Source organism: Anguilla rostrata, chromosome 1 (genome assembly GCF_018555375.3).
Source record: "Anguilla rostrata isolate EN2019 chromosome 1, ASM1855537v3, whole genome shotgun sequence".
NCBI classification, from domain to species: domain Eukaryota; kingdom Metazoa; phylum Chordata; class Actinopteri; order Anguilliformes; family Anguillidae; genus Anguilla; species Anguilla rostrata.
In genome coordinates, this window is record NC_057933.1 from 80,818,362 (window position 1) to 80,842,097 (window position 23,736).

Sequence of the window (23,736 nt, forward strand, 5' to 3'; positions counted from 1 at the left end):
AACAACACCAACAGGACCGAGTCATCTGGTAAACCTTTGTTTTTTTTGTGATTTTTTTGCATCAAGCCACCTGTTTGGTTTCTACCAGACAATAAATGCAAAAAAATTCCCTTGTTTTATTTCTGTGTTCAATTTTGGGATAAGTATTAATGACACATTATCTTTGTCTGTTAAAGATGAAATTTAAGTATAGCACAATCGCATGACCAGGCTTACAGTGTCAAAAAAACAATAAAATAAGCAACTGCAGCTCCCAATGCGGGAAATATAGAGACCATCAGAGCTACTACCTTCCCTGGTCTCAGTGAGGAGGTAGATTTTCCCCTTTTTTGTAAATGGTAGTTTTTTTGTTAAAAAGCGCTATTAATTTGTCCCCTGTGATTGAGTGCATAAATGTTTTTTTTATTTTTATTATTTTTTTATTTCGTCCAAAGTGTGTTTGGTGGTATCTGACTGAAATGCCCTTGGTTCAGGTCCCAGCATGACCCCACTGCAGATTGCTGCTGCTGTTGCTGTTCCTGCTGTCAAAAATCTCAAAAATTTTACTTCCCAAAATTCCAATTAAAAAAAACTAGAAATTCATGTTCCATTTCATGTTTCATGTTCCATGAATAAAAATTAAAAAAAAAAACTATTTAATTAATTTTTTTTTTAAGTTGAATTTGTGGGCAGGCAGTACAGCCCTAATAGTATTTCAGGCAAAGTGTTGCACAGTTTAAGCCTGCAGTGAAATCTTTTGGGAAACTCAACAGGCTTTGTGGACCGATAGGATCTGCATTACCTGCTGGAACCCTGCATGTTTTCAGTCTTGGGTCTGGTGGTAGAGCCAGTTTTCAGTCTTTGCGTAAGTTTACCTGCACTGCCAGGGAGGTGTGGTTTTCAGCCTTGCTCAGGGACACTTTGACACGCCCAGGGCGGGGATTGAACCGGCAACCCTCCGACTGCCTGACAACCTCCTGAGCTATGTCGCCCCAATTATTATAATATAATAATATAATATATTATAATCAATATGCATATTCATACTTACGTACATATTTGCATACATACATACAGGCTTCCGTGTATAAGGTGATAAGACAATCGGGTGGTCTAAGGACTCATGACTGAGCATAGCGTACCAGCCACAGAAAGTTGGACTCTGCCTTGATGTTTACGACTATGGCCTTCACTCCACACATCACAGAGATTTTGTCCATGTCGTCCTGAACTATGCAGCCTGAGTTTCCGCATGCGTCCCCCTGTGCAATGTTGTAATTCAGGTCTGTGCGGTTTCTGTAGCCAGGATCCTCCTTCTGTTTCTGTCATTTCCAAAGGCGTATTTAATGCTCCGAAGGCCACTTTCATTTCTCCACCAGTTCAGACAGATGCTCTCTGGTGCCACCATGTGTTCAAAAAAAGAAGTGATGGAGATAGCCTGTCTCTTGCTGGTAAGGACCGATGACCTTTGGCTTGGGAATAACAATAGGAAGCTCTGTGTCAAAAAAAAGGTCAAAAAGTGTGTTCTCATAAATATTGCAATATTCCACTTGCAAGTGGCTAGTCAATGATGACTATTATTTTTACTCACACACAAAATAATTACCAATGTTAGGAGCTGCATAAGTTATTTCAAATGATGCGAATTATCACTGATCAACTGTGTTCTAATTTATATTTCTGTTTCTGAGTTTCTGCTCACATGAAACTTCATCCTACCAAATTACAAGGTTTAAAAGTGTCCATAATTGCCAAGTTGTATGCATTGCTACATTTTCCAAAATGCAAATTTACTAATTCAATTGAATTAATTATAATTGTATTATGATTATTCAAAATTCATATTAAAACAAATCAAGAAAAAATATGTCTTTATCCCAGACAACTTCATTATCTCTCGAAAATATTTCTAGACCCCACACTCCTGCCAGACTTCCCTGTTCAGCGGCATCTGGGGACCTGGCACACCCCCACCCCCCCGAAGGGACATTGCCCATATTCTGATGTAGACTGACGACTGGCTTCTTCAGATTGCACCATGGTTCCCCTGACTGACTATATTACCTTTCTTTTTCTCTTTCTTTCTTTAGATTTCCCTTTGAATCGTGGTATAGCTAGTGTGGTGCCAGAAAGGTAATCGGGGAGCTGTCCACTCGAGGGTAGCACGGTGGCGCATTAGCTAACGACTGGGCCTAATTAAAAGACCTGATTGTATGCTCTGGGGAGGTGGGATTTTGGATTTTGGGTATGGTCTTGCAGTGGGTGTTTGCTTTCTCTTTGGGATTTTGTATTTTTGCTGGCTTCTTGAGGAAGTTTTGGTTGCCTGGTTGGTTAGTCTGTGGAATAAAGAATTACTTTCTGTAGATAGTGAAACAACTGAAACATATTTACCTCACCAATTAACTGCCTGGACTGGTTGGAGTGGTTTCACATCCTGAGTGAACCAAGAGAATGTAAAACATTTCCTAGAATTGAATAATCAGATTTGTTTTGGGTGTGTTGTGTTTTTCTGGTTAAACTGTCATTTGGATTTTGATGCTTGGTGGTGCAGTCAGATACTTTGATTCATGATGACTGGCTGTTGTAGATTAACTTGATTTTACTTTCCTTCATTCAGAATGTCCACTATATTCAATGAAGGTACTGGGACACAGGAGATTGATCTGGAAAAGAGGATCTGAAAGCAGCCCCAGTCCTTATCAGGGGAGACTGCAGCACCCAGGATCAGGAAGAATGGAGAGAACCAGGGGAGAGAGGAGAGAGCCAGCTGCTTCAGATCTGGAGCCATTTTCATTAAATATTAAATATTTTGGGAGATACCAGAGGAGAGACCCGCCTGCTTTAAATCTGAGGTTGTTTCCGTCAAAGGTTCAAGGTTTCTTTATTCGTATCCAGGGAAAAATTTCTTTTTCAGACAGGAGATACAGCATTCTACCGGTACAATGGACATCAGAGAAACACAAAACAGAAATACAACACAAAATTCAGCACAAGAAAATCGGTGAAAGTCATTTAAAAAGTCATGAAAACACATCATTGGGAGAAACCTACCAGAGGAAAAGCCACCAGCTTCAAATATGGAGCCATTTTCTCGAAAATTTTGGAAGATCATCAAACAAGGTTTCTTTACTAGTGCACAAGGATAAGAAAAAAATTATTCAGCGCTCAAGAGTTTAAAATACAAACAGGAAAGTGTCTTTTCTGCTGTTTTAGCACAGATTGGCATTGCACACACAGGTGCGGCAGTGCCCAAAAGCCGTTGCTGCTGCTGCTGCTGCTCCATTGACTATATAGTTTACACAGTACCGTCTTCCTATTTTTCTTCTCTATCTGAGTTTCCGACAGAAAGAGGAGGGCTAACATGAAAAAAATCAACAATGGACTCTGTTGGAATCTTACAGCGTGTGAAGCTCCACAATTCCCAGTCTTTGCAGAATCTTAAGATGTGTGCACCTCTAGGAGTAAAACCCTTGACTTGGACAGATTATTGCTAAATGTGAGTGTATCAGACTTTAGTCGTCTTAAAGTCATCTAGTGTATGGAAGGCGTAATCTACAAGTCTTTGGGCTGCGGGTGAAAAGCTGGAACACCCAGAGGAAGCCCACATGGACCCGAGGAGAACATGCAGGCTCCACACGGAAAGGTTCCAGCTGGGATTCGGACCTGGGAACTTTGTGACGCCCCACTGCCCCGCTACGTCTGACGTTCCATTTGGTCTGGAGTCAATGACGCTGTCCTCCTCCTAAAATTACACACCGCAAAGGATGAAGCCTGAACACATGCTGGAGTACAGGTCCGAAAATAAAACTTAACACTTTCACTTTTTGGCTCGCTCCAGATTTCTGAATCCCTGAAATTTGTTGTTCGTTCGAAACAGATCTAAGATTCACGGAAAGTGTGCTTCCGTTGCGATGTACAACGCATGCGCTCACAAGGGAAGCTTCGAGAACAGGGGAAGGTTTGAGAAACATGCATGGGAGTGTCAACGCATGCGCTCACCCACAATAAGTAGCACACGCGTGAAGCATGGCCATTTTGTACCCGAACGCATGCCACACATTTGCAATGGTGAACAGGTGAGTCTCGCAAATTTTTATTATTGTAAACATTTTAACTATTTGACTTTCATGTGTGGCTAAGCAAATGTATCACCATCCTATATTAGTGATTCTTAAATTTTGGGTCGATAGTGTATGAGGTGGGTAGCCTGTAGTCCACTAGGATATGCTTGTATGTGATGGGGATGATTCCTGAAAGGTATTAAAATAAGGCCTACAAGCTGTTACTTTTGTGTCCAGTTTTAGGCATAGCATATTGTTATAATGGGTGTGTTGTTATTCTGGATTTAACAGAAGGCTAATGTACATACTTAATGTGCCTAGGAGTTTAAGCCCCCCCAAAAAAAAAATGGAAAAAGAAAATGCTGTGTTATCCACCAAGATGCATTTCTATGCTACGGAGCCATGTTAGCTAGCTTGAATGCCCGCCCGATTTATGCCTGTGTAGCTAAGAGTTACTGCAGCGTGTGGATGTGGAAGTGAAGACACTTAGGCTCCAGAAACTATGTCCCTAAGAGGCAGGTCTTCAGATGCCGAGATATCTGTACCTTTACAGTTAATGTGAATGAGAACAAACACATTTACACAACTGGTATGGACTTGTAAGCTAAATGAAAACAAAATGGATGCCAGAACATATCCAGTTTGATGCCACGACCTTGTGCTTTCACTCGACTAATTATGTGCTGATTTTCTCTTGTATAACAGAAACATGCTCGTTTGGGGATTTCTCCTGGTGATTCATTTTCAGAGCATCGGTAATGTTTGATTTTATCTTTAAGTAATATTCAGTGGCTGGAGTTATATTGAAACAATATAAGAACATTTTCTCATTTCAGTCAGATGAAATGTTTTCTTCAATTTTTCAAGTAAAAGTAAAAATGAATCTTAAGCCTACGCTGTTGATTCTGTTATTTCCATTTACACCATAACATCTGATATAATTGTGTTATACAGTCATCTCTAAAATGAGCAAGAAAGGCTATGTAAAATAATACAGGCTGCATGTGAGCTACATTTAATGCTCAAAAACATGAGAAAGAAAATCTTTCATTCAAATAAAATGGCTCAGAAAATATCTTTGTAACAATAATGTGTGTGTGTGTGTGTGTGCACATATTTTTCCTCTATTTCAGGAGCAACACCTGAGATCTGTAAAAAGGAATGGTTGTGCGATGCTCCTGTATGTTTTGAAATAAAGGGGTCATCAGAACCAGCTTGCAACTCCACCAATCGTAAAGATCTCTGCGGAATTGACGGAAGTTGCATTGAGTATAAATGCGACTCAGAGTTAACCTGCCAATGTAACGGAAATCTAACTAAATTGGCAGGTAGGATATCAATCTGATACCAACCTTACTTCCATTCTGTTGGGCTTAGATGCTGTATCATTTCTGTTCTTTTTACTGGAACTCCTCTGTTAAGGGATGCTGGTAATCAGACGTGGGTAACCCGGCTTCAAAGAGTAAAAAGACTGACCACGTATTTGCTCCACCAACATGAACTAAACCAGCTGATTACAATAATTAGTTCTCCTATCATGCTGAAGAGTTATGCTAATTAGAATCAGCTGGTTTAGTGCATTGTGCTGGAGAAAATACACGGTCAGTCTTTTTACTCTTTGAAGCCGGGTTACCCACCTCTGCTGGTAATGAAAACATTTCTTACTGGTCTTTATTGTTCTTTCATTTTGGTTCGGATTCTATTAATATTTCTCCTTAACTTTGTAGAACAATTTAAAGCAAGTTTATTTTTATTCATTTATTTATTGTTTGGCTAATTCAGCAATCAAAAGAAACTTCTCAATCTGAGTCTATGAAAAAAAGATGTAAATTCTTCCATTTAATTGGCAGTCATTGGCCATTAAGAACAATTGTTGATTGAATCCAAGTCTTTGTTTGTTTTTTCTCTTACAATGACCAAAATTAGCTTCATATACAGCCCATATTCCCCATTGAAATGACACATATTCCCAATTTACCTAAAATAATATCCAGTTTTTTGTCTTTTTTCCCAGACTTAACCGAATGCCCTGGAAAACATGAAGGAAGTAAGTGAAGATATTCAATTATCAAAATGATACACACATCCACAAAAAAGCATAAAATAATATGGAACACTTTTCCTATTATAATAATTTAAGGCAACATATTTCAACACTTAATTTCTGTTTGATGAATAAAACAAATTACCACAGAGTCATTTTCATAATGTCGCATTTAAAATAAAATCCATTCTACAATTGGCACATTCCAACAGCAACATACAAACGAAAGTTAAATTAATATGTCACGGAAAAAGATGAAATGCAGAGAACCACCAGATCCATGTTGACCTACAGTTGAAGTGCCATCTCAACTGATCACGGTCTAACTGGCTGTTTCTACAGAACATGGTCTCTATCCAGTGGAAACCAAGCCCTATGAAAGCAATATATTCATATCTATGCTCGAAAAATAGTAAATGATATAAAAATCGGTATGGAGGACTGCAGGCAGTCAGTGCTTGTTAAGTTTCTACTGTTAAACTACAAATGCAAAACCATCTCTCATTTTATTTTTGTGTTTAATTTCATATTTTGGGGGTGGGGGGCATGATAGACGAGAGTGCCTCGTGCAGCAGGAGACTTAAAAGATAGAAACCCTCAGAGCTATGAGCATCCAAAGATTCAATGAAGAGATAGATTTCTCCCCTTTCTTTGTAAACTGTTTTTTTCCTTGTTAATTGTGGTTTTTGGTGTAGAACTCCATGGCTGGAATACTGAGCAGGCACATTTTTTAGGTAGTTCTCAAAGCTGCTTCTTATCCTGTGCTAACTACTGCCCATCCTGAAGAGCACCTGGAACTTGCTTGCAGCGCTCTGAAAAAGTATTTGCCCCCTGCATGATTCATCTATTATTGCATATTTGGCACACTGAATGATTTCAGATATTTAGACAAAATGTAATGTTAGACAAAGGGAACCTGAGTAAACAAAAAACACATTTTCTGATTTATAATTTAATTTATTTAATTTAAAAAGCAATAAAACACCATAACTTTGCCCCTTGAACTTAATAAGTGGTTGCACAACCTTTAGCAACAATAACTGCAATGAAGCGCTTCCCATAATTTGATAAGAGCCTTGCACATCACTGTGGAGGAATTTAAAAAATATATATGTTTTTTGGGTTTTTCCTTTATTTGGACAGTGTAAAGAGACAGGAAGAATTAGGAGGAGAGACACGCAACAAAGATCGGCAGTCGGATTCGAACAGCCGACATTGTTCCCATTAAGCCTGTGGTTAGCGCTCTACGGGCTGTGCCACTAGAGGCCCCACTATGAAGGAATTTAAGCCTGCAGGCTGCTATAATGCCTGGCTATGGCTGAATCTAATACAGCATCCAATGCAATTACTTGGTTGATTGAGTAAATACACATGGGTGATATGGGTGTTTGATTACTTTTCTCATTAAAAAAATGAAATAATTTTTTTTTTTTTTAAAGCTTTTTGTGTTCACACAATTTCCCTGTCTAATATACTTTGTCTAAAGATCTGAAACCATTCAGTGTGACAAATATGCCATAATTGAGGAAATCAGGAAGGGGGAAATACTTTTTTATGATAATGCACCTGTAGATTTTAATATCATGACCCAGTGCAGCACTTCCATATTATCCAATTCTGAAAAAAAAAAAAAAAAAAACTTGAAATGTCTTTTTGATGCTTATAAATATGCCTCCCTTTTTTGCTGTATCTAACTGAAATTACATTGTTCAGGATTCAGTAATGGCTCATGGCAGTTTGGTCATGCTGCCGGCACTGCTGCTGCTGCTGTTGTTGGTCTTGCTGTCATTGCTGCTGCCGCCATGACAATGGAATGCTCCATCAGGTAGCCCCATTCAAAAGTTGTGGTGGACAATTACATTTCTGCAGGGCTGGTGTGTGTGCAGGTTTTCATTGTTACCAATTACGAATAATTTGTCTTGAAATATATGATGTTATTGTTACGTCCCCTACCTCCACCTGCACTACTCAGGCAAGCAGAGTCAGGGGATTTGCAGCAATGCACAATTTAGATTTTTTGAATAGATTTGGGGACACTTAGTGATACCCGGGTAGGCTGCATACAGTTAGCTTAACAGATCTTTAGTGGTTCTGCATATCTCCCTCAGAATTTTCACACTTGTGGTCAGGGAGAGTTTGATCCAGGACATGTATACGTGCTGTACTTCAGCAGTGATGTTGTTTGTTGTTTTTAGGAAAAACAGAGGCAGCCTGTGTTCTGGATGTAGAAGGAAGGACACCGAGAGGGTAAGTCTGAGCCATGTGCTACATGAGCATGAACAAACAGAAACATACACATACACCACACACGCACACACACAGACACACATACACTACACACACACACACACACAGGCACACACCATATGCACACACACACACACACACACATACACTACACGTGCACGCATGCACACACACACACACACACATACACTACACGCACACACACACACCACAAACATGCACACATGCACCACACACCACACACAGATACACAAACACACACACTCACACAGACATACATGCCCATATGCATATGCACACACACCACACACACACTTACACGTGCACACATGCACACACACCACACATGCAAGAATGCACACACATACGGTCACCACAAACAAATACACACACAGGCAAATAAACACCACAAACACACACGGACACATACACTACACACACACACACACACGTGTGAATACACATACACCACACACACTAACATGCACACATGCCCATACACGCATACATACACACCGCACATACACACACACACAAACGCGCACATGCACACACACACCGCATACACTTACACATACACACATGCACACACACCACATACACAAGAACACACACTCATGCGCACACACATGCCTTAACAGTTACTTTCTTGAATCTTTTGCCAGAAATGAAAAAATATGCTCGCAAACAAATAGCTGAAAGCATATTTGGTACTCTGAATGTCTCAGGGCTGTATTCAGAGCTGCACTTAAGTGCATTATTCGCTCAAGTTTCTCACTCTCTCAGTGATGAGTTTGGTGTAAAATGCACAAAAATACACAAAGAGTACTCAAGGAACTGGGGCTGATCATCTATCACTTTTTTAATGATGACTATTAGAAGAAAGGTTATGTGACACTCACGTATAAGAAGGGGAACCATGCTGATGCAGGTAACTACAGGCCAGTCAGTTTAACATGCATGATATGTATACAGCAATCTATCATTAAGGACAAGCTAGAATTACTCCTTCATTTTTTTAAGATGTTAAAAATAGCATCTTAAGGGATAGCCATCATGGTTTTTGCAGGGGAGATTTATGTCTGACAAATCTCTGGGACTTCTCTGAGGAAGCTACAGAAAGTGTTTTGATTCAAACTAGGATTATTTACAGTATTTGCGCTTCCAAAAAGCTTTTGATAAAATATAACGACAGGCTCATTGTCAAAGTGAGGTCAGTAGGAATTAAAGGAGTTATTTCAAAGTGGATCAGAATTGACTCCAGAGTGGTACATAAAGAGCAATGATAGCACAGGACCGTAGAATCTGGAGTCCAAAAGGATTGGTGCTGGGAATTCTGCTTTTCCTTATTTACAGAAATGATTTTGATTGAGACAGTGATGGGGGGTCTTAAGGCACGATTGTTTTATAGAGTAACAAAATGAGAATGTGTTCATTTAGAAAAAAAGATTAAGGAGTGGTACTTGACACAAGCTTATCAGGATCAAGGAATTGTGCTGATCTGTAAAAATGACCAACATGATGCTGGGATATGTACAGTGCTTAATTTGTGAGCCAGAATTTGTCAGGACCGAACAAATTCTAACTTGCACACCCAGCAGGGGGACCCAGAGCTGGGAGAGACAGGCCCACAGACACCGCCCCTGGCAGAGGGCCAAGTGGAAGTGGAGCTGGATGACATGAATGATGCCTCGATCAAGAACTCCCGCCGGCCCGTGGAGACACTGGGCCAGGATGCCTGTGATGGGGCCGCAGGCCGAGGGGCCGACGTGGTCTATTCACAGGTGGCACTGAAGAGCAAAACCAAGAAGGGGAAGGGCGAGGATGGGGAGGGGCATGGGGAAGGCCCCCCCCATGTTCTGCGTCCAGAGGAGGAGCCATTGGTCACAGGGGAAATGGAGGGAAACCCAGAATGTGAGTAATCCACCATCATCTTTATTCCTCCTACCCTCCTGGTGGTATGGGAGGTACCGCTCACAGAATTTGAACTCGTCTCCAATTCAGAATGCATTCAAACTTTTAGGACAAACACACCCAATGTTCGAACTCAGAGCATGCAGGAGACTCTTCTGAAGCTAACAACACCCCCTTTCTCCTTGTCAGCTGTTCTTTAAGCTCAGGGCAATAAATACAAAAGGAGCCTTCTCTACGCCTGTTCACTCATTACACTCTAAACCACATCATGAGCTTATTTTTAATATTTTCACAGCTGACTGGATTTTGGTTTAAAACCTCACCAGAGCTCCTATCAATGTGCACGGCACTGGGATTACACTTTTGCACAGAGGGAAGAGAGCCCCCTACTGGCCGACCAACACATCATCCAGCAGTGCCTTAGTTTTCCCAGGAAGTCTCCCATCTGAGTATTAACTGAGCTGATATCTGCTTCCATCAGCAGGATAACATGAGAAAGGTACAGGGCGTTATGGCTGTTGGCTATACCAGCTACAAAGCTGATATTATGCTTTGTGCACATTTAATTTTCACCTGTTGAAGGAAATGTGCTATATAAATAAAGTTTGATTTGATGTAAACTTAGGGGTGTAACTAGGCAGCTGTTTAATAGGTGACTTAGTTGATGCGCCAGTCTTAACGACTACTTGTATTTTTATTTATTTTTATTTTTCCATAGATTGCGTTGTTGCCGTTCTCGTTGTTAGTGTTAATCAGTTTAACCACCAGGGTCCAAGTTGAACTATGCGGTTGTTCCCTGTACTTGGACCGGTACTTCTCTCTAGGGGTTTCGTCATACTTGTTCCTGGTTATGGTTATACACTTTGTTGTACGTCGCTCTGGATAAGAGCGTCTGCCAAATGCCTGTAATGTAATGTAATGTAATGTAATGTCACATTTCCTAACTATTTTGTTTTTATCATATTTACAGATATGCTGATCAGGAAACATGGCCTAGTGCACCACTAGCTAAGAGGCCACGCATGCGTTGCAAGAGTACACCAGTCTCATCTCATCTTCCATGCGTATAGTTTGCGTCAATAAATGTTCTGAAAATCAAAAGCTGTCTTTGTTTCTGTCTTCTAAATGGCTCACTGAGTCTTTGTCTTAGTGGTGGGGAGGCATGCGGCCAGGTGTGAATAGCCTACTTAGCTGGCAGGTCGTCCTACCCAATGCATATTCATTACAGAAAGGCCATTTGCCCTCCCATTCTCACCTGGTGTTGAAAAAGAGTAGTCACAACACTAACTTTTAGCAATGTATTTTATATTTCTCATTGGATTTGCTAAAATATTTTGTCATCTTTTGATACCCAAGACCTTGATGAACACATTTCAGTGACCAAAAGTCTTAGTCACAATTGTTCAGTGTGCCTTATTACAACATTCCTGTGTATGTTCAAAACTACTGTTTACAGTTTGTGTATTTTTAGAGCAGTTTACAATCCACACATGATTATGACCTACTTACTGCTGCATATTTGCATATTATTGTAGCTGAGTCTGTGCTGAAAACAAAGATATGAAACACTTTGGAATCACTGTATATAAAGTTGATGAAATTTACACAAATGTCAGAGCATCGCACAATCACCAGTGTGCCTCATTTTACCCTTAGACCCCAGAGGGTTAAGCTCAGGGCAATACATACAAAAGGAGCCTTCTCTACGCCTGTTCACTCATTACACTCTAAACCACATCATGAGGTTATTTTTTATATTTTACACAGCTGACTGGATTTTGGTTTAAGACCTCACCAGAGCTCCCATCAATGTGCACGGCACTGGGATTACACTTTTGCACAGAGGAAAGGAGAGCCCCCTACTGGCCGACCAACACATCATCCAGCAGTGCCTTAGTTTTCCCAGGAGGTCTCCCATCTGAGTATTAACTGAGCTGATATCTGCTTCCATCAGCAGGATAACATGCGAAAGGTACAGGGCGTTATGGCTGTTGGCTATACCAGCTACAAAGCTGATATTATGCTTTGTGCGCTTTATGCTGCATTATTATTATTTTTAAACCTCAATGAGAGTCTTGTATGCTGTGTCTATGACCGACCTATTTTTATAAACCATAACCGCAACCATCATGCAATACACCTAGGAAAGTGTTTACAGAAAGAATTGCTTGACAGATGGAGTGCATTTCTTGAACTGACTTGTACTTACAGTATGGGCCTATACAGTACAGCATATTTCCAAATTGTTAATTTAGTGTTGATTAATTATCTAAAATATTTTCAGAATATTTTCTGAATTTCACAAAACAATACATTTGTGATGTGGAGCCATCTTGTCTTTGAAATAATGTATTTATGCTGTAACTGCAGGAAGAAAATGGGAACTTCACCGGATTGGATTAACTTCCCGTGAGACGTGATGAACATGTTGTGCACTGAGGCCTCCTGTACTTCTATGAGTATCGCTGCTGATTCCAGCATCTATGAACATCCCTAGCTCAGTGATTTAATTGCGTTGATGTTGTCATGAAATTGTCCTTTTGTATTCTGTCTTTATGTGAACCCTGGCTGCAAAACAAATTCTCCCTAGTGGGACAATAAAGATAACCTTGAACCTTGATAACCGAATGAGCCATCCAGTAGCTGAGGACATCCTTTTAAAATGAACTCAATGCTGATAAAATATACATATGTTGTGTGGTTTTTCCAGTGAATTATTCATTTTGATTCCATTAGCAGTTTTGTTCAACTGAAAACTCAGTTCTAATGTTCATGGATGTAGCCAGTCAGCTGACATCAGCTGTGATAGAGACAGACATGATTATTCAAATAATAATAATTATTATGCATCGAGTAAAATATCATTAAAATTAGTTCAGTTCCTGGTTGTAGCCTTCAGAGCAGCATGTTCAATAGGATTCAGGTCGCGTGACTGACTAGCCAAGAACATTCCACGTTTTGGCCCTGAAAATATCTTTAATTTATAAGGCCCTGCAGGGAGCTGTAGTGGAAGGCCTGTATTTTCCATTCCGGTGGCTCCACCCCCTTCCAATTGCCAGCTCCGCCCCCTTGTTAAACCCACCTGAAAACCATTCTGCCTAATGAAGTTCAGTATAAGTAGGAGCCCATACAGCTGTGAAGGTGTGGGAGTTTGCTTTGCAAAAAAGACTGTGTGAGTGCTACAGATATCGTGTTGGAACCTGTGAATGACCTGTTTCCTGTCTGAGTGCCTGATTACCTTTTGACCCATTTTCTGTGTGAGGAACTGAAACGTGTACCGAACTGTGCTTGTTTTTTTGACCACTCTTTTATCACCATTTGTCTTGTCGGTAAGCAGCTTAGCTGCCCGACTTTAGCCAGGGCCCAAAAGACCCATATAGTTAGGCTCGCTTGGAGCTACCGTTTTATTTGTATTTTGTTTGCTTTCTGTTTTCAAAATAAAAGTCCCGGTTATGTTGACCGGGACAACCAAATCCGTGCTGGTTTTTGTGTTAAATTATTGCACCCATCCCCCTCCCTGGTGGCGCCTCCTATTGTTGGGTTACACATTGCTTTTACTGCTAATTTGTAATTCCCTACATTGTTCACCTAATTTGGAGGTAAATACCCACAAATTAAAGTTGACAATTTGCACTTTGACCTCTCATGCATTATTTACTGCGTCATTTAAACTCCAATGTTCTGAAGTAAAGAACCAAAGTAACAAAAATTGCATCACTGTCCAAATACTTATGGACTGCACTGTAAACATGCACATATTTTGGTTAATCTGTAACAATGCGGTGTCAAAATAACAAAGGAACCACAATACATACATACAAAAAAAAAAAAAAAAATTCTAAACATTGCCCACCATTGGGTGTTTCAGGATATTCCTACTAATGTACCATGACAGAGAAAAAGTCAAAGTTCAGGAGCTGTTTCAGAAACCAGTGGAAAGGTTTCATGTAGGCACACACGTGCACTTCCTCTGTTGTGTTCATTTATACTTGTGCTCTGCAGGCTGAGGTTCAGTGTGCAGTAGAGAGACAGACTGGATATTCTTCTGTTCTACAGTAAGTACATTTCCACCTGTGTAGCGCTTGGCTCAGTCAAACTACTGATTATCTTTAGACTGCCACTATGATTAGCATTTCATTAAAAATAACTACTCTGAAGCTCATATATAGTGTCAATAATGGAAATGTTTTATGATCATTTCTTCCCTGGATACATTGTGGCTGTCAGGCATTTTGTTTTTTGAATGAAGAATATGTTTTGAGAAATTGAAATTCAGGTAGTATAACGTGTATTTCAGTAGTGATGCATATGACAGTCAATATCATGGCAACGTCATGTTAATAATGATGACTCATTGTTCAGTTATAGTGCTTACATTTCACTGAATATGGATGGTAATTTTTAAAAGCCTTTTTTTGCATTTTTAGCCATAGTCTATTTTAAAGCATTTGCTTTGATGTTATTTAGAAGTACTGAGTTGCTATGATTGTATATATAAAACAAATGAGATAAAATCAAGCCTGTACTTTCATGAACATGTAGGGAAAGCTTTCTCGTTAATAAAAAAGACCTTGGTTCATAGATATAAATGATCAATTAAAACATTACAGCCATATGAAATGGAGTTGCAAGGACTTTGTGTTTGATCACATATTCTAGTAAACAATGAAATAATACAAAACCATTTCTTAACAAATGTCTTGCCAATATATACGCATACAGTTTAATCTGTTGATAAATTCAAAATCGTTTGGTGCTTTGTACCATTTAAACGATAAAACGCCATTCCTAATAGTAACTGTTAGGCAGGGCCGAAGTGTTGGTACCAAAAAGCCACACTTGCAAATAGCTTCAGGAAACGAGTCATACAGGAAGTGCACTCTAGACCGATGAGGTCTGGTGCTTTAGCCTAAGGGAGGTGCTGTAAAAAGACATTCCATGGGTTTGATTGATCGGATTGTTCATAGATTTATCTGCAATGCAAAACACTTTAGATTACATCTTATCACGGCCAGTGATTTTGGCTGCTGCTCTGTTCCCGTTCTGAATTTCTACAGTACCTTCATCATGACTGTACCTTTACATCAGGAGAACATGAGTACATTCAGCCTGATCACCCAACAGGAAGTCAACGTAGAACGTTTGGTCCTCCAAAATGACTAGACTAGTGACAGCGGTGGTGTTGTTGAGCGAATTTGACCACAGAAATAAAAAATAAAAAAGGAAAAAGAGAAATTAAGATTTCCCTGCACCCCATTCCCCCTACTCTAAATCCCTTCTCCTCGACTTGTTTTGTTTGAATAATTTAGCCATTTATTTCATTGTATTTATGCCAAGCAGGTTATAGTTTTATTGCATAAAATATAAAAACAAAAAGCAAAACAAAGTCTAATGACACATCTGACAGACCTCAAACCCAGGGTTCTGGCAGAAGAGGATGTCACGCTGACCACAGCGCTGAACTAGCACAGCGGTTATACCACCACTCTAGTATATGAGCCTGTTCTCCCATCAGCACGGAAACACAGTACGCTTATGGTCGAAATGACCTTGTGTGCTACATAGGCAATCATGTGGGTATATTCATGTATTCCTGTGTACAGAATGTTGACAGTACCCACAATACAGTGCCCTGGAATACTGAAGATCGGACTCCAGTGTCTCACATGTTGCATCAGGGTTTTCACTGAACTGATTTTCACTGACACAAAAAGACCAACTGCATGTAAGCAAATAAAGAAAGCATTTGCTGCTGTCCATTCATTCTGTAAATAATGCGTAGTTATGCTAGTTAGGTTATTGCAGGCCTTCCTTACATGCAAAAACTGTATTTACTTCATGGGCAGTGTGTTCAAATAGCTTTCCAAAATTGAATGCAATTGCATTTTATTTACAAAATTAAAAGGCAATTACACAGGATTAACAGGATTATCAGTCCAATCAGTGAGTCCCAGTGCTGCTGGTTGATAAAATGACTGAATAGGGGGTTTGCACAAACCGTCTGTCATTTTCATACAGTGAACTTCTTGTGTGTTCTGAGAAAGTCGTAGACACTCAGTGGAGTGTTGACATGTCCAGTGTGTAAGGCCTGAATGACTGTGGCCGTGTTGTCTTCGTTTCTTGAGCTCATGAGTTCCTTTCTTTGGCTCTGTCAGGACACTCATTCACAACACATAACAGCCTATTTCATGTGGTTTCATTGATTTCTAGGATATACCTGGGGCCCGGAGGAGCTGGACTACAGACAACACCACATGTGAACCAATTCCTGAACAAATATAATTGTTTTATTTAAATATGCATTCTAAACTCTTCTGCAGTCTTTTGTCCATCAATTATTCTCTGTTTTGAGCATTGAGGTTTATTAAAGAATTATGTTTATGGCAAGATGTGTGGTTTATGGCAGTCTGTAGGGCAGCCTACAATACATACAAATTATTAATAAAAACACCTGAGATAAACTTGTGTAATATTCCCCAGGGTGTAAGTGCTGTTTCCTAATTTCAGTTCCTCTGCTCCTCAGAGTCATGATTGAAGCAGAGAGGTTAATCCTCATTGGCTGCCTGCTGCAAGGTGGGTCATTAAAGGGGTGGGGTCTAACTCTACACTGCAGAAATGTACAGCGATGCAAAAGGATTACTGTATTTCAAGACAGGTGACAAATTAAAGGAAAAACTTGAACAAATGAGTGGATAAACATAATGAATGCAGATGCTTCCCTACAGGTGTACTGCATGATACAATTACGCAATTATCAGCCTATCATACTCTGTGGCATGTATACAATTGATGAGCAGGCCAAGTAGACCTTGATTTTAGATCAAGATAGAAAGAGGAAAAGATCAAAGTGACTTTGAAAGAGGGTTCATTATTGCAGCACGGATGGCAGGAGCATTAGTCACAATGACTGCTCAACTGGCTAGTGTTTCAATAGGAACAGGAACTAAAATGACATTTGCCATTACATCTATGAGAAAGACATCTGTAAATAGGACCAGAAATTGTGGTCAAAAGCGAATGTCAATGCAGGACGTGATCAGACTGTGTCAGCAAGAACAGTTCATCCACACACAAATATTCTGTATTAAATGTTGTAAGGTCTGTAAAGCTCCTGTTGTTTGTGTATAAAGCTGAAGCTGATCCAATCCCCATATAGCTGCTGTATTCACAGTGTTGTGTTGTGTGTGTTGCAGGTGCCCTGGGGAGAAAGTTTGAAGTCTGGATGCCTCAGAGTATAGAAGCTCTAAGCGGATCCTGTGTGCTGATTCCCTGCAGATTTGATATAGACTATAAATATGACAATGACCTGACAGCTAAGGCCATAGGACTCTGGAGAAAAAGATTACACTATGGAAAAATTGTTTTTAATTCCAGCAGAAGTGACAACGAAATTAAAGGAACATTAATTGGAAAACTGGAGGAGAAGAACTGCACCACAATCCTGAATCGCTTCCCTTTGTCTCACACTGATACTTATTTCTTCAGATTGGAATCCCAGACTCCTCTCACGTATGATTTTCCTACAGGTGTCAAAATTAACGTACAAGGTACTGAATTTGCTGTTATGCCTTTTTTTTTACTGTGTGCCATTGTGTTTATGCTGGGACCATACGTTTTTAAAATTAGGTGGAGGAGATCGAAATGCTGTCTTATATCAGAAATACACCTTGGATGCAGAAAAATAAAGAATGCCAAAAGAAATGACTTGTTAGTACATTACACATTGTAAATACTGTATGTTAGTCAGACTGTTAATGTGGTGATTAGTTTGCGTTGACTCTCCAATCCTGAGACAGACAGTAACCCGTCCTCATGTCTCCATGTCTCCTAGACTCTCCACCCAAACCCAAGTTAACCCCAGAGAGGGTGGAGGTGAAGGAGGGGACCTTTGTGAGTTTGAACTGCTCTGCTGCAGCCCCCTGTCCCGAACTCCCCCCAAATCTGACATGGACCCCCAGGCTGAGTGACAGTGTGGATCAACTGCAAGAGAATGAGGATCTAACCAAATCAGTGTCTTCTGTTCTGACCTTCACTGCTTCCCACCTCCACCATAGGCAGAAGATCACCTGCAGGGCACTTTACACTCTGCAACATGGAGACATTCAGAAGACATCTGAGGCCAGTCTGACTCTCAGTGTTCTATGTAAGAAAGCTGGATTTGAGTTTGCCTTAAGCATAAGTCCATGAGACAACTGATTTTACATCTTTCCATCCAATCAGCAGTGGCTTTCATTGTTACAGTACACTATAAATGTGAAAATGTGTTTCATTTTATTTTAATTAGTTTTACATTTTATTTTAATTTTAAAAATAGCACAATTGGTACAGATGATTTAAAATATACAGAAACTCAGTTCAAAGTAAATTTTACAAGTAACATATTTTTATAGCTCCTAGATCCCCATGATACCACCCCCAAAAAATCTGAGTACAATGATTTATCCATCTTTAATGGCTAGTTTTGATTGCGAGCTAGGAAAGAAATGTGAAAATGCATGAGCAGTCGATTCTGTGCTCTGTTTTACAAATATGGGTTAATTTCAGAGTGAGGTCTCAAAGCACAAAAAAATGGTTGTTTTATGTTTATTAACTGTTCATTTTGCAATGGCAAAAGGATAGTTTTCTGTATTGACTTTTAAAAAAGAAATATTTTTCTTTCAGATCCTCCTAAGAACACTTCAGTGTCAGTCAGCCCCTCTGGTTCAGTGTTAGAGGGCAGCTCTGTGACTCTGACCTGCAGCAGTAATGCCAACCCAGCAGTGCAGAACTACACCTGGTATAAAGTGAATGGGACAGAGATGAACACTGCAGGAACTGGACAGAATCTCACCTTCAATGTGACTGAGTCCAGTGGCAGTGAACAGTACTACTGTGAAGCACAGAATGAACATGGCAAGGAGAACTCAACAAATGTCCAACTAAACGTGATATGTATGTTCAATGCATTCATTAGATCATTGCATTAATCATACTATTGTTATACAGTATGTGTGCAACTGTGATATTAGTAACTGTGGATCGTGATAGAAACTCAGTTCAAAGTAAATTTTACAAGTAACTTATTTTCATAGCTCCTAGATCCCCATGATACCACCCCCAAAAAATCTGAGTACAATGATTTATCCATCTTTAATGGCTAGTTTTGATTGCGAGCTAGGAAAGAAATGTGAAAATGCATGAGCAGTCGATTCTGTGCTCTGTTTTACAAATATGGGTTAATTTCAGAGTGAAGTCTCAAAGCACAAAAAAAATGGTTGTTTTATGTTTATTAACTGTTAATTTTGCAATGGCAAAAGGATAGTTTTCTGTATTGACTTTTAAAAAAGAAATATTTTTCTTCCAGATCCTCCTAAGAACATCTCAGTGTCAATCAGTCCCTCTGGTTCATTTTTACCGGGTAGCACTGTGACTCTGACCTGCAGCAGTAATGCCAACCCAGCAGTGCAGAACTACACCTGGTATAAAGTGAATGGGACAGAGATGAACACTGTAGGAACTGGACAGAATCTCACCTTCACTGTGACTGAGTCCAGTGGCAGTGAACAGTACTACTGTGAAGCTCAGAATGAACATGGCAAGGACAACTCAGCAAATGTCCAACTAAACGTGATATGTATGTTCGGTGCATCTATTATATAATTGTATAAATCATATTATTGTTATATGTGTGCAGCTGTGCTGTTTGTAACTGTGGGTCCTGTGTTCAGACATGCCTCAGATCTCTGGCTCTGGGAGCTGCAGCAGAACTGCAGGAGAGATCAGCTGCTCCTGTGAGAGCCGTGGGAATCCCTCTCCCAGCATGGAGTGGCGTGTGTCTGGACTGCGGGTCACTAACTCTACTGACAGAGTCATCAGGGAGGAGCAGCTGGGGAACACAGGCCTGAGGAGCTCCCTCACCATGCGCCAATCACAGGGAGACACGCCCACTCTCCTCTGCATCAGCACCAACACTCTCGGCTCCTCCAGCCTCCAGCTCCACCTCCCGTCTCCACAGCAACACTCAGGTATTTACATAAGCCGTGTTTCCACCGCAGAAACTATACCCCGGAACTAGGAACCTTTTGAGGAACTCAGTTTCCACCGCAGGAACTAGGGTCTAAATTTAGTTCTGGGGGCTTTGTTTTACCCCCCAAAAGGTTCCTGCTCGGGGGGTAGTACTTTCCGAAAGTACAGGAACCTTTTGGGTGGAGCTTGCAGCGCTGAACATTTCTGATTGGTCGAGTACTCACAGGATTTTTTTGTGTCTATTTTCCGGCGCCATGTTTGAAAATATGCAGGCGCAAACCAATTTATTTTCATAATAACTTCAAATCAAACTTGTATGTTAATGCGGCGCAGTAGCCTACTTTTGGTTATAGCCTGCCAACGTCTTGGAATTATAACGTGTGCTCTTCTGTTCTTTTCTTGCTTTAGTATTCGTTTTATAAAATGCTAAGCATTCGTGCTGGGACAGCATATTACTTACTAAAACATTCAAACGGATTCATTTGGTTGCTGAATATTTTCTTCCGGATTTTCTTAGCCCATTGTAATTGACTCAAAACGTTTGATACAGTTATGTGAGGTATGCGGTAGTTCTGCGTAATTCACATTGGTGATACAGTAAAAGCAAACTGGAAATCACCTTCCGCACTTTTTGTCAGGGTAAAATAACAGGTTAATTCTAGTAATCGTACCTTTAGCTTTTTCAGACTGCCGTAATTTTACTCTGCCATTCTTCAATTCCACAAAAAGACCAGGAAGACTATGGACTAATTTATGATGCATGGTTCGCATCTGGAGGGCACACTTCGCTGCTCGGCTAGCAGTAACTTCGAAGGAAAACAAACGGTGGCTGTACCACTACTAATTTAAATTTTCACGCAAGTCCGAGTTTTCGTTCTATTCTTGTCATTTTGCGATTAGCCTATATGGAATTGACGATGAGAAAGTAATCAAACAGCAAATTGTTTACAACGTGTGCATGTTTTCTGCTGTTGTTGCCAGTTAGCCTATATTGGAAATGTGAATGCATTCTGTCGCTTCGGATGTCAAGACATGAAAGCGAATGTTCGCATAAAAACATAATGAATGTGTTTGAGAGGATATATAAAACAGTTACAATCTGACTATTGGCCTGTTATATCCTATTTGTTGCATAACGGTCCAAGTTCAACTACCAACGACAGTTTTGCTTGACAGCCGTAAAATATGCCCAAACGGCTGCAGAAAAATATTTCAATTCCATGTGATTAAATCGATAAAAATCAATAAATACAAAAGTAACCATATATAGTCATTGTTGGTAACCCGTTGTATATAAGTGGAATAAACCCCTCCGGGCTGTCCCGGTTATTAGAAAATAATGTAGGCTACTTCGGTGGTAGTATGGGGTTACAGAAGAAATCATGACAGATGGACCGACGACAACGCCGCTTTTTCATACGTCAGTGGGCTAATTTGCCTAATCTTCGCGGGACTTTAGACCCCGGTGGAAACGCAGACAACCATTGGCTGAAGGAACCTTTTAGTTCCTGGTAAAGTAGTTCCTGGGACTGAAAGTTCTGGGTAATTTTGGTGGAAATGCGGCTATATATGGCTGTTCTTAAAACTTGACTTTTACCGTATGTCGTAAAACCTAAATAGCACGGTTATAAACGTGATGTAACATCTATTATCACCATTCAGACAGCTCATTAAAGTGTTACCAACATTTTACTGCACCCTGACTAATCCAGTGGAGATGTGTTTATTCCACTATGGCTTACAATTCTGTCGACCTCCAATTTTGTCTATGACACTGTTTCTACTTTATCAGACACAGTCCACAAATTTTTTTATTCTGGTTATGTATGAAGTTGAGCATCCAGAATCTGTAAGACCTGGATTTTATTAAATAGAATTGGAGGGGCAGAGTACTCTGACTGTTATGAATAGTTTAAAATAAGGGGATCCAGTGTACTCTTATTATAATGCACTTTTAAGTGCTGGATATCTGTAAACAAGTAATGTCTGATGATGTCTTTCAATAAGTCTTTTAGGCATAAATGAGGTCCAACCATAATTACTGTTTTTTTTTTTCAGGATTCACTTGCATCAGTCTACTATTACTTATTATCATTTTAGGACTGATTTGTCTGCATGTGCTGACTGTTGGATTCTGTATCCACAAAAATAAAAGGTACAGTCATGTACAATGATCTTATTGCTGATAAAATATATCATTACCATAGTCTCTGACCAGACACTGAGAGGCAATTATGCTTTCAGTAAAATATTTTAAAAGTTGAAACTATCCCATCCAGTAAATGCATGTGGCTTGCAGAGACATGCTGGATAAGCAGAGGCAATAACACATTCTCTCTCTACTCTGATTTCCATGTCTCCAGGTTGTCTAGAAGACTGAAGGTGAGTCTCACCATCCTTTATTCTTCTTCCTCATCTGAAACACTGTCTGCAGCTCAGCCTGATTTCACCTCAGTTTTACATTCACACCATCTGTGTGTCTTTTCCTTTAAAGGGAGGGAGGGACGGGGACACATATGCCAGTCTGCAGCTTTCCAACATGAGCCCTGAATATGACGTGCTGCAGGTGAGCAAGTGTGATACAGAGAAATACACACCAGGGGGCGCCACTAGGCTGAAGTGAAGAGAGGCGATTATAAATTTGCATCTCGTCGGAGGATATGTGGCTTCACTGTTAATATTCAAAGAATGCATACATAATTGGACAAATTTTTTTTAAATTTACAACTTCATACAGAGTTAATTTTGTAATAAAAAAGGGGTCTGTCTTTCCACATTTTCCTCTTGGTATGAACACTGCCCTGTGACTATGTCATTTCATGCACCAAGGTGCTGCTTTAAATAACTATGAACCTGCGTGTGTGTGTGTGTGTGTGTGTGTACGTATAGGTTAAGTATCAGAAAGACACTGTGACTTCACAAGAAGAGGACAATGACTACCAGAACCTTTGAAATGGAAACTGAGACCAGTTGCTGTGTCTCATTAAAAATATAAGCACGTTGTGTTTCCTTAAAACCTGTTGTCTGAAGAAAATAACCACTGAATGTGGAGTGTCACCTTTCTGTATTTGTCCACAAGGCATTTTTATGTGAGGAGATGTTCATTTTGTTTCTTGGAGAAAAGAACTTTGATGCATCTTTATTTTTCATCCTCTTTACACAATCATTTTTGCTCACAGTATTTGACTGACCCTGTCCCTGTTTTGATTTAATGACTGTTGTGCACCTTTGCATTTCACATACATTAGGCAGTTATGGAGAACACAGAAATGTTTCATTCTATTCCTCAAATGGAATATAAAAAAGGAAAAATAAATTGGAAAAAAAAAAAAACATGCAGACCCATGTGTACTGTTGCATGGTAATTGTAAACCTCACTTTTGCTGTTTCTTATTTCGACGTGAGGACCGTCTGTGTGAAGGACGTATTTCAACCATCAACCTCAGTGCATGATAGAGCAGTTTTAAAACATGTTGCTTCCTGTTT

At 39.9% G+C, this 23,736-nt stretch overlaps 2 protein-coding genes across 4 annotated transcripts in view; both read left to right on the plus strand.

The window, feature by feature from the left end:
- The window catches only part of LOC135237277 (uncharacterized), a 96,187-nt gene extending 84,855 nt beyond the window's left edge, over nt 1-11,332 (plus strand). The window contains exons 9-14 of one of the 3 annotated variants that reach the window (XM_064304267.1): nt 5,174-5,368; nt 6,055-6,087; nt 7,798-7,909; nt 8,280-8,331; nt 9,930-10,245; nt 11,216-11,332. In XM_064304267.1, coding sequence (XP_064160337.1) covers nt 5,174-5,368; nt 6,055-6,087; nt 7,798-7,909; nt 8,280-8,331; nt 9,930-10,245; nt 11,216-11,253 — 746 coding nt within the window. In that variant the 3' untranslated portion in view covers nt 11,254-11,332. Of the gene's footprint in view, nt 1-473; nt 497-2,596; nt 3,773-4,745; nt 4,796-5,173; nt 5,369-6,054; nt 6,088-7,797; nt 7,910-8,279; nt 8,332-9,929; nt 10,246-11,215 lie in introns of those variants that run through there. The other 2 variants (XR_010324790.1, XR_010324795.1) reach the window with 2 other exon arrangements.
- Nucleotides 11,333-14,276: 2,944 nt separating this feature from the next.
- Nucleotides 14,277-23,736, plus strand: part of LOC135237324 (myelin-associated glycoprotein-like) — a 35,452-nt gene continuing 25,992 nt past the window's right edge. Inside the window, exons 1-5 of the mRNA XM_064304388.1 lie at nt 14,277-14,300; nt 16,769-16,818; nt 17,439-17,792; nt 18,077-18,388; nt 19,953-20,249. Of these exons, the coding sequence (XP_064160458.1) occupies nt 16,773-16,818; nt 17,439-17,792; nt 18,077-18,388; nt 19,953-20,249 (1,009 nt within the window). The 5' untranslated portion in view covers nt 14,277-14,300; nt 16,769-16,772. The remainder of the gene's footprint in view (nt 14,301-16,768; nt 16,819-17,438; nt 17,793-18,076; nt 18,389-19,952; nt 20,250-23,736) is intronic.